The sequence below is a fragment of the Chiloscyllium plagiosum genome, unplaced genomic scaffold (genome assembly GCF_037043375.1).
Source record: "Chiloscyllium plagiosum isolate Xiang-an unplaced genomic scaffold, Cpla_swu_hap1 HiC_scaffold_4, whole genome shotgun sequence".
Classification (NCBI taxonomy): domain Eukaryota; kingdom Metazoa; phylum Chordata; class Chondrichthyes; order Orectolobiformes; family Hemiscylliidae; genus Chiloscyllium; species Chiloscyllium plagiosum.
Genome location: NW_028270142.1, coordinates 49,156,559 through 49,168,740, shown reverse-complemented (window position 1 = coordinate 49,168,740; position 12,182 = coordinate 49,156,559). Strand labels below are relative to the sequence as shown.

The window sequence follows — 12,182 nt, the reverse complement described above, 5'->3', positions numbered from 1 at the left end:
TAAACCTGAAGATTTGCAACATAAGGCTCAGCTATTGCAGTGCTGGGAAGGCTGGACTCATTCACACTATTAAAAAAAAGGTTATGCTCTTTATATCATGTGTTTGAATTTTGATGAATGGACACATTGAAGGATATTACCTTTCATTTACATTGGAGCAATACTGCTCAGTGAACACACTAAGAAACTCAATCTTTTAATATTGTGCGATCATTCTATGCATTAACAAAACATTTTATTTTGGATAATACAGCTTAGGCAAATTACTACAGTTCTAGAACTAGGAAGTTGGAGAAGCAAAGAAGAGTTTAGGAATTAAACTTATCATTGTAAGTTGCTTTTAACACTTTCAAAAATGATTTAGAGTTAAAAGTACTTCGATAATTTAAGTTTTTAAATATTGTAAAAAAATTCTTTTTGAGTTTCATAAAATACCTGGATACATTATAATTTTTTGAAAAGATGCCAAATGAGTTTTCTATGGATTCTATTTGATAAAAACTTCTGAGCAATCACGATCGATAACAACTACTTGCATTGCTGTCAATCCGGTTGGGGCAATTGTCGAACAGTGATTGGTGTGGAAAGACTTCTGCTTTATCTGGCAGAGTTGAAGCAAAGCTTGGTAAGAAAGACTAAAATGGAGACAAGTTAGTCATGAACAAGAAAACCCTCTCCCATCAGTTCAAGGTAAAATCTATTTATTCTTTTGGAAAAGCAATTGGAATAACACCTCAAAATTGTATTTCCTGAGCGAGCAATCGGGTGAAAAACTGCACATGTGCCAGAGCATCAGACTCTCGAACATCCTAACATTTATCTTTTACTTTCAAGAATAACAGTTTTCTGAGAATAAAAAGACTTTGGCCAATCTCTGCAGAGAAATCTATTTTATTTCCTCTCTTTTTCTGAAGACAATGTATGTGTTTAGGGGATAGATGCACTTATACATCTATATTACTGGCTGGATACATTCACTAGTTATTGCATCTTTATCACTTTGATAATAAACCCATAAGTGTGTTCATTAAGAAACCTTGTTAATAGATCTTACTAATTAATCAGATATAAACCCAGGTATTCGATTGGTCATTGCCACAACTGGTATTTTACATCGTCACCCAAAGTAGTGAGACAAGAGCATATTCCTCTTACCTCAAAGATAACAATACATCTATGTATAGCATTTTTTTTAATATTAAGGAAATTAACATCACTACTTAACATTGGAACCAACGACATAGGAAGGGAAAAGATTGAGGCCCTGAAGGGAGATTGGAGAGAGTTAGGCAGGAATTCATAAAGGAGATCCTCAAGAGTATCTGGATTACTCTGGTGCTACGAGCTAGTGAGGGCAGGAATAGGAGGATAGAGCAGATGAATGCATGGCTGAGGAGCTGGTGTATTAGATTAGATTACTTACAGTGTGGAAACAGGCCCTTCGGCCCAACAAGTCCACACCGACCCGCCGAAGCGCAACCCACCCATACCCCTACATTTACCCCTTAAACCTAACACTACGGGCAATTTAGCATGGCCAATTCACCTGACCCGCACATCTTTGGACTGTGGGAGGAAACCGGAGCACCCGGAGGAAACCCACGCAGACACGGGGAGAACGTGCAAACTCCACACAGTCAGTCGCCTGAGTCGGGAATTGAACCCGGGTCTACAGGCGCTGTGAGGCAGCAGTGCTAACCACTGGGCCACCGTGCCGCCCACTTATGGGAGAAGGATTCATATGGTTGGATCATTGGAATCTCTTTTGGGGTAGAATTGACCTGTACAAGGAGGACGGATTGCACCTAAATTGGAAAGAGACTAATATACTGGCAGGGAGATTTGCTAGAGCTGCTCGGGAGGATTTAAACGAGTAAGTTGGGGGGAGGGGGGTTGTGACCCATGGAGATAGTGAGGAAAGAGATCAATCTGAGAAAGGTACAGTTGAGAACAGAAGCGAGTCAAACAGTCAGGGCAGGCAGGGACAAGGTAGGACTAATAAACTAAACTGCATTTATTTCAATGCAAGGGACCTAACAGGGAAGACAGATGAATTCAGGGAATGGTTAGGAACATGGGACTGGGATATCACAGCAATTAAAAAAGCATGGCTCAGGGATGGACTTACTGGCAGCTTAATGTTCCAGGATACAAATGCTACAGGAAAAGACAGAAGCAGGCAAGAGAAGAGGGGGAGCGGTGTTTTTGATAAGGGATAACATTACAGCTTACTGAGGGAGGATATTCCTAGAAATACATCCAGGGAAGTTAATTGGGTGGAACTGAGAAATAAGAAAGGGATGATAACCTTATTGGGATTGTATTATAGACCCCCTAATAGTCAGAAGGAAATTGAGAAACAAACTTGTAAGGAGTTTGGGTGGCACGGTGGCACAGTGGTTAGCACTGCTGCCTCACAGCGCCAGAGACCCGGGTTCAATTCCCGCCTCAGGCGACTCTCTGTGTGGAGTTTGCACATTCTCCCCATGTCTGCGTGGGTTTCCTCCGGGTGCTCCGGTTTCCTCCCACAATCCAAAGATGTGCAGGTGAGGTGAATTGGCCACGCTAAATTGCCCGTAGTGTTAGGTGAAGGGGTAAATGTAGGGGAATGGGTCTGGGTGGGTTACGCTTCGGCGGGTCGGTGTGGACTTGTTGGGCTGAAGGGCCTGTTTCCATGCTGTAAGTAATCTAATCTGTGGAGAGATTTCAGGTATCTGTAAGAATAATAGGGTAATTATGGTAGGGCATTACAACTTTCCAAACATATACTGGGACTGCCATCGTGTTAAGGGTTTAGATGGAGAGGAATTTGTTAAGTGTGTACAAGAAAATTTTCTGTTTCAGAATGTGGGTGTACATACTGGAGAAGGTGCAAAATTTGATCTACTCTTGGGAAATAAGGCAGAGCAGATGACTGAGGTGTCAGTGGGGGAGCACTTTGGAGCCAACGACCATAATTCTATTAGATTTAAAATAATGATGGAAAAGGATAGACCAGATCTAAAAGTTGAAGTTCTAAATTGGAGAAAGGTCAATTTTGTTGGTATTACTTTCAAAACTTTCAAAAGCTGATTGGGGCAGATGCTCGCAGGTAAAGGGATGGCTGGAAAATGGGAAGCCTTCAGAAATGAGATAACGAGAATCCAGAGAAAGTATATTCCTGCTAGGGTGAAAGGAAAGGCTAGTAGGTATAGGGAGTGTGGGATTCCTGAAGAAATTAAGGGTTGGGTTAAAAAAAACCAAGCATATGTCAGGTATAGACAGGATAGATCGAGTGATTCCTTAGAAGAGTATAAAGGCAGTAGGTGGAAATGTGTTGCTGGAAAAACGCAGCAGGTCAGGCAGCATCTAGGGAACAGGAGAATCGACGTTTCGGGCATTAGCCCTTCTTCAGGAAACATGCCCGAAACGTCGATTCTCCTGTTCCCTAGATGCTGCCTGACCTGCTGCGTTTTTCCAGCAACACATTTGCATCTCTGATCTCCAGCATCTGCAGACCTCACTTTCTCCCTAAAGGCAGTAGGTGTATACTTAAGAGGGAAATCAGGAGGACAAAATGGAGACATGAAATAGCTTTGGCAAATAGAATTAAGGAGAATCCAAAGGGTTTTCACAAGTACATTAAGGACAAAGGATAACTAGGGAGAGAATAGGGCCCCTCAAAGATCAGCAAGGCGGCTTTGGTGTGGAGCCGCAGAAAATAGGGGAAGATACTAAACGAGTATTTTGCATCAGTATTTACTGTGGAAAAGGACATGGAAGATATAGACTGTGGGGAAATAGATGGTGACATCTTGAAAAATGTCCATATTTCAGAGCAGGAGTGCTGGATGCCTTTAAATGCACAAAGGTAGATAAATCTCCAGGACCTGATCAGGTGTACCTTAGAAGTCTGTGGGAAGCTAGAGAAGTGATTGCTGGGCCTCTTGCTGAGATATTTGTATCAATAGTCACAGATGAGGTGCCGGAAGACTGGAAGTTGGCTAACGTGGTGCCACTGTTTAAGAAGGGTGGTAAGGACAAGCCAGGGAACTATAGACCTGTGAGCCTGACCTCGGTGGCGGGCAAGTTTAGATTAGATTAGATTACTTACAGTGCGGAAACAGGCCCTTCGGCCCAACACGTCCACACCGACCCGCCGAAGCGCAACCCACCCATTCCCCTACATTAATCCCTTTTACCTAACACTATGGGCAATTTAGCCTGGCCAATTCACCTGACCTGCACATTTTTGGACTGTGGGAGGAAACCGGAGCACCCGGAGGAAACCCACGCAGACACGGGGAGAACGTGCAAACTCCACACAGTCAGTCGCCTGAGTCGGGAATTGAACCCGGGTCTCTGGCGCTGTGAGGCAGCAGTGCTAACCACTGTGCCACCGTGCCGCCCACAAATTGTTGGAGAGAATCCTGAGGGACAGGATGTACATGTATTTGGAAAGGCAAGGACAGATTAGGGATAGTCAACATGGCTTTGTGCGTGGGAAATTATGTTGCACAAACTTGATTGAGTTTTTTGAAGATGTAACAAAGAGGATTGATGAGGCAGAGCAATAGATGTGATCTATATGGACTTCAATACGACAAGGTTCCACATGGGAGACTGATTAGCAAGGTTAGATCTCATGGAATACAGGAAGAACTAGGCATTTGGATACAGAACTGGCTCAAAGGTAGAAGACAGAGGGTGGTGGTGGAGTGTTATTTTTCAGACTGGAGGCCTGTGACCAGTGGAATGCCACAAGGATCAGTGCTGGGTCCTCCACTTTTCGTCATTTACGTAAATGATTTGGATGTGAGCACAAGAGGTATAGTTAGTAAGTTTGCAGATGACACCAAAATTGGAGGTGTAGCAGACAGCAAAGGAGGTTACCTCAGATTACAACAGGATCTTGACCAGATGGGCCAATGGACAGAGAAATGGAAGATAGAGTTTAATTCAGATAAATGCGAGATGCTGCATTTTGGGAAAGCAAATCTTAGCAGGACTTATACACTTAATGGTAAGGTCCTTGGGAGTGTTGCTGAACAAAGAGACCTCGGAATGCAGGTTCATAGCTCCTTGAAAGTGGAGTCGCAGGTACACAGGATAGTGAAGGCGGCATTTGGTATGCTTTCCTTTATTGGTCAGAGTATTGAGTACAGGAGTTGGGAGGTCATGTTGTAGTCATGTACAGGTCTTTGGTTAGGCCACTGTTGGAATATTGCGTGCAGTTGTCGTCTCCTTCCTATCGGAAAGATGTTGTGAAACTTGAAAGGGTTCAGAAAAAGATTTACAAGTATGTTGCCAGGGTTGGAGGATTGGAGCTATAGGGAGAGGTTCAACATGCTGGGGCTGTTTTCCCTGGAGCGTCGGAGGCCAAGAGGTTTACAAAATTATGAGGGGCATGGATAGGATAAATAGACAATGAATCTTCACTGGGGTGGGGGAGTCCAGAAATAGAGGGCATAGGTTTAGGTGATAGAGGAAAGATATAAGAGAGACCTAAGGGGCAACTTTTTCGTACAGAGAGTGGTACATGTATGGAATGAGCTGCCAGAGGAAGAGGCTGGTGCAATTGCAACATTTAAAAGGCATTTGGATGAGTATATGAATAGGAAGGGTTTGAAGGGGTATGCACTGGGTGCTGGTAGGTGGGACTAGATTGTGTTGGGATATCTGGTCGGCATGGATGGGTTGGACCGAAGGGTGTGTTTCCATGCTGTACATCTCTATGACTCTAACATTGATTTGTTCCAACAAGGTATGACTAAGGACAGGTGCTCCACCCACGGTTTATGTATCAGTGTATCAGTTAATTTATTACTTTTTTGATGCAATAGTAACATTCAATTGTAACACTTATCAACTGTATGCATACCAGAGAAGACTACGATTTTCCAATCATTAACCAAACTAAAAACTAACATGACAGAAAGCATCTTGAATTCAAGTGAATGGGTAACATTTTCCAAGGCTTCCGAAAGACTTGACACCTAATGAATGAAAATCATGATTCTACAAGTTACGGAGGCATGCAATACAGCATTAGTTGCAATTTTAGATTTTCCTGGAACCATACTTTTTTTCAGAAGGAATAATTTTGATCAAGTTAACTGTCTACAAAATCAAAGCCCCTATTTAGCATAAATGACAATGAAAATTAAGTTAAATTAGTTGAATTAACCCATTGCAAATTGAACAGAGATGATTTGTTTTTCCAAAGAAGCTGCATTATTGATGAATAAAGTCACAACATTACATTTAGCAAAATTAAAAGATTCAATTTCCTGAGGTGACATACAATAAATTAACTAGATGTAACTGCAGGCACACACTAAAGCTAGAAAATGAGACTTTGCATCTTGATGTTGATATGAAAGACTTAATTACTGGATACATCTGCTCGAAACTGACAGTAGTGTTATATAATGCAGGCATCAGACAGATTGCTTTCATAAAAATCTTATGTTAATATTTTTATATTAGCATTATTTACTGGATTAACATTACACCAATCTGTTTCCATATCATTTCCAACTAACATGAAGACACTAATGTAAATATTGCCCCCACCTCACAAAGCAAAAACATACTTATCCAGTCAAGAAGTTATTAGAAAGTTGTGCTGCAACAGATTAGCCCAAACTGTGCTTTCGATTAAGTCAGAAAATTGTTCTATTACTGGAAAACGTACATGTTATGGCAAAGGACATTTTGCATGAATATCAATTCAAGGGGAAAACTGACATTTATACCATACAAAAGGAGTGTTGATCGGCTGTCAAGTAGACTCTGATTAGCAGAGGCAGTGACATGGAGAATTAACCCATTAATGTTGATGGCCGATGTTTTAAAGTTTTAAAACAAGCAGGTTGGCTTTGCCTCAACTAAAACAACAGCAAATGGCCATCATCTGTGAGCTGAAACAAGTGCAGCGTGTGGACTCTCAGTCTCGAAAGAAAGGGGTTCTGTGAATTGACATGTAGCATGGGACTTTGGTCCAGTAGTGGTGAAGGAACAGCGATATATTTTCAAGTAAGGACAGATTCCAATAATGCTGATATGAATAACCACTTGGAGATGTTCAAGGGCAGTCCAGAGACTGTCTTATATCCCATTGGAAATCATGTGGCTTTTCTGCAGTAACCTTCCATCGAAGTTTAGCCAATACTGAAAATTCAACTGAAGGTGGCAGACAAAAATTCATTTTACACCTTGGGGTACCTGTGTTATTAGAATTTCTGGTTCATTTTCTCATGCAATAGCTATGCTTACAAACTTAAGTTGAAACTACAACATTTGAAAAAAAGTAATTTATTGTAAACCTAAATGAACATGATGCATAACTCTATCCATACAATGGCTCTCAAATAACTGTTCTGAGATTGATTTATAGACTTAAAATCTCCAAACATAATCAGCACTCGAGACAACATACAATAACTGTTTTTGTCTGATGTACACAAAATAACATTGTATTGCAAGAGACCACTAGGATTTTTAAAAATTCAGCAGTTGTGAAAGTACATAGCAAAACAGTGACATGACACTTCACTGCAGTACATACTTTAGGTTCAATCAAAACATGTAGCATATATAATTACATACTCAACAAGAGCAATATTCTTGTTAAAAACTAGTTGTCAAAAAGAAACATGACGACATGTACACATCCGATCCATATGCTGGATTAGCCAGCTGCTTTTAAAATGTCACACTGCATAGTTTCAGAAACACATCCATCCCTGTTGCTTAATTAAGGTCTGAAATTGACCTTTATCAATGATAGACAAGTTTATTTAACCGGATGAGGTTTAAAAAATTTGAGTAAACTCATTACAAACCACATTTTTTTTTACAAAGTGCAAATCTGTGTAGGCAAAATAAACTTAATAAACGCATTAATTTTGCAAAAATAAAGATAGCTCCTTCTTGATACAAGAGAATCAAAGACATGCATCAAATCTTTTTTAAATACGTTGAAATATTTGTGAGCAGTTTCAAAGCAGTGTTTTATATATTATATTGAAAAAAGGTTTGAAAAGTCCCAGTCTACATAAGTTATATCAGTACAAATTTATTTCAAACTTGCTGCCTAATCTATGCCTCCAAATAGAGCACTGAATTACAGAAGTTGTATTTTATTAAATTTTAATTCCAGTCTTCCAGTAATGAAAGCTACTAAAACAGTAATATGTTATCACAAGTTTTTTTTAAACTGAAAACCTCAGAGAACAGCTTTGGATTTAGTTTCCAATTTTCTTGCCATTAGCCATTATTGCAAAGTTGCCAGGAAGAATCCAACTGCAACTGACTGCATTGATAAATGTGCACTCACCAATTTTTTTTTTTAAATGGACATAACTGTCTAACAGTACTTTACCAGGATGGGTACATTTAATAAAGTAGCACTTAAACTGCAAAATCCAATGCCTAGCTATCAATTCTATCTCTTTCCCTGGCTGCAGCATTTGTCGTCCATTTGTCTCACATTAGTCTCCAAAAGATCTTCCAATCTCAATAACATTGCTTATTTCTTCCTCTGGCACATCACTCAACTTTGCCCATCTCAGATTAATTGCTGCAGAAACTGCCATGCATGCCTTTGTTACTTTCTAGGTTCAACTATTGCAATGCACTCCTTCCTGGACTCCCATATTTTACCATCTGTTAACTTAAGGTAATTGAAAACTCTGCTGCCCATGTCTCAATTCATGGGAAATCTTATTCCCCAAAGACCTGCGTGATCACTGATCGACATGGCTCTATTACAAATAACACCTGACTCTAAAATGCTCATTGTCATCAAAAAATCACTCCAAAATTATCTAGGTCAGAGAAAAAATGCAAAGAACTCTGCGTTTGGCAGTGGTGAAAACAGGCAGTTCAACTCCCCAGTGGTTGCAAAAAATGCCAATAAATGACCACACCATAATAGCTATTGTCATAACCAGAGTATCAATATTTGAAAATAAAACTTTAAAAACAAAGTTACAGGAGTGAGAATTAGGATATATCAGTTTTCATGTTCAATGTTAGGACATTCCTAAAGTTGCAGGGTTAACACTTCATCACAACTGCAACAAATGAACCAAACACTAAAAACATATTTTAGAGTTGGTTTTGAAGACTGGTGCTTATATTTCTTTCACGAAAAAAATAAATATTATTGAATTATTTCAGGCAAGACTGCAAAATAATGAAATATTTTACAGAAGTCAGGAAGGGAATTCAACATTCTAAGGGCTGATACAATGAAATTGACAAAAGTCCACACTCAGAGTAAAAACAATCACTTTAAAGTACAGTACAAAATTAAATCACAAACAGGCAAAATTCAATAAATAGGTAGCAAGCATTGCATTGTTGCAACACTTGCAATTCACTGCAACTGTCATATTTTTAATTAATGTAAATACTTATTGTTTCTGAACAGTGTCCTACTGTTAGGACTAATCTCGGTAAGGACATTACAAAGTATTGAGTGGTCAGCATGCCTGAATAATAATGCTCACTTTATTCAGCACTGTATGTGGCAATGTCTGATATAATAGCTAAAATTCTGCTGCCTAACAAAGCTTATGTGAGGTTTACTAGGAGCAGTACTATGCTAATTGGCACAAACAGCTTTATTTTTAAAAATCAGCATACAATCTATTATAGTATTATTCGTGGATTATTTTAACTTCATTTCACAATTACACTTGTTAAAATAATGACCATATGGATCCTTACAATGCAAGGTAAATTTTGAAGGAAACCAATATTGTTCAGAGCTAACAATGCTAGTCTGAAGGAAAGCATAATGATACATCCCATTATTATTCACACAATGACTCACAGTTCTTACTTGTGTGTCAGAGGCAGTTGAAAGCATCTTTTTATTAGAAAAACAAATCAATATGCTCTGGGGCTTACAACAAGTGCTGCAGGCAATTTGTATTATCACTCCTTTCACAGGGATCCACGCTTAGAATAACTTATGACAATTAATACTATGAAACAACTGATTGTCACAATTGATGAGTAATAGTGTCTTTTTGATATGCTCAATGAAATGAATTTCCATCAAGTATGCAGTATCATTCCCAGCTGTGGGTAAATATACAACTGCTTTCAACATGATAAAATATTGCCTTTAGATGAACGTAGGTGCTTGTACCATTCATAAAATATTAATTTCAAGATCTCAAATTAAATTTCTGAAAATGCACACAAGGTAATGAACATTGAGAAAAGGAATTAGATGTTAGGTATCTTCAGTTTGGCTTTAGGTTTTCAAGTTGCTATATTAGCCGACACAATGTTGTTCAGAAGATAATATACAGTGGTGCAATTCGGTTACAAGCAAGAAAGGCACTTTTGTATTTTTTTAACGTAGAGGAGAGAATGTCAGTACAATGACAGGCAACTACTTAAACAATAAATAAAAACAACACAATTAAATGATATTCAGAACAGGAGTACTGTAAATGCAATGTGATATTGATGCCAAAGGTCCTTAAAGCCATCACTGCATCTGGTTAAGATTCTTAATCTATAAAATGGATTTCAATTGGGAAAGTGCACAAATCATTTTGATCAATTATGTTAAGCTAGGTCACTTATAAATAAATTCCAATTTTCTATGCAAACCTAAATCATTCTTGCTTTAAAATTAGAGCAAAATAAATCACCAACAGAATGATTGTAGATGGTAGCCAACAGCAAACATTGAAACAAAAATGAATTTAAAATGCTGAATTTGATTCATTCTTGTTCGTTTAGGTCAATATAATTCACTCATTAAGAATCTATTTGGTATTCACAAGTTACCATCTTGTTATGCCTTAACATGTTTGACATTGTACTCAATTTGTGAAGTGGCTGCTGTCTCGAGGCAAATTATGCATTTGGAAACTTGATTTCTGAGCTGCAACAATTTGTGCACAAAAAAGATAGGCAAATATCTGTAAACTAAACATGTCAAAATAAACAGTAAATGGGCACAGAAGAGAGAAACCGCTTGGCATAAATTTGAAACACAATACAAAGTAACTTAATTGGCTAAATTTTACTAATGCAATGAAAAAAGATAAACCTGCTTCACAACTATCCTAGAACTTACCTTATTTTTGGGATTAGACGTATTCATTACACTGCGAGTTTCTTTTCCAGTATAAATTACTACCCCTATCACAGTACCTGTTTAAAACAAAACTATAATTAAAACGCTTTCTGAATCAAGGAATTGTCAAATTTCATTGAAATGTCAAAATAATGGGTTATATCGTACTTATGTATAAAATCCACATTCAGGAAATTAATCTTAAATTTTGAGCCAAACATCAGATCACTCAGGGAAAAGGATTCAACATATATGAAAATTGCAAAAAAACATGCAAATGGAAACAATCTTTTACAGAACGGAAAACAGAGACTCTCAACAGGGATTGATTTATCAACAATCATATTTTATGCATCAATTACACTTCTTATTCATCTTTATTTCCAATTTTCTTCAGGAATTTGTATTAGAAAGTGCTGTTAGAATATGTATTCAATAGTACATAGAAAGAGCTCATCTGGAACACAGGAGGGAATAAAAGAAGATTCAGTGAATCATGTTTGGCAGTTAGGAGGGTAAGAATTAGCAAACAACTCATTAAAGGTAGGAGAAAGTGACGACTGCAGATGCTGGAGATCAGAGCTGAAAAATGTGTTGCTGGAAAAGCGCAGGTCAGGCAGCATCAAAGGAACAGGAGAATCGACGTTTCGGGGATAAGGCCTTCTCTTCAGGAAGCCATTCCTGAAGAAGGGCTTATGCCCGAAATGTCGACTCTCCTGTTCCTTTGATGCTGCCTGACCTGCTGTGCTTTTCCAGCAACACATTTTTAAACTCATTAAAGGTACTAAATTACAGTACAGACAGACCAGGATCACAATGAACATCGTTAACAATTCAGAATTTCAACCTTCTGACATTAACAAGCTGTGAAACACACTAGTTTCTTTGACCTTTACTTGCCCTCTGAACACTAAACATAACCGCATGAAACACACCAAGGCACATATTTATTAGATATTATTTAAAAACTCAGTCAAAAAGATTAGAAAATATATAGTTTCTTGTCTTATCAATTACTTTAAAAATGTCAGGAGTATTCTGCAGCAATTCAACAAAATCATTTAACTCTTCCCTTTTGGCCTCTGGTATTTAT

General features: G+C 38.4%; 1 protein-coding gene across 3 annotated transcripts in view; it reads right to left on the bottom strand.

Moving 5' to 3' along the window:
• The window catches only part of atp9b (ATPase phospholipid transporting 9B), a 350,258-nt gene that overhangs the window by 122,197 nt on the left and 215,879 nt on the right, over nucleotides 1-12,182 (bottom strand). For all 3 annotated transcript variants that reach the window (XM_043688616.2, XM_087986241.1, XM_087986240.1), the window contains exon 11: nucleotides 11,090-11,166. In XM_043688616.2, the coding sequence (XP_043544551.1) occupies nucleotides 11,090-11,166 (77 nt within the window). The remainder of the gene's footprint in view (nucleotides 1-11,089; nucleotides 11,167-12,182) is intronic.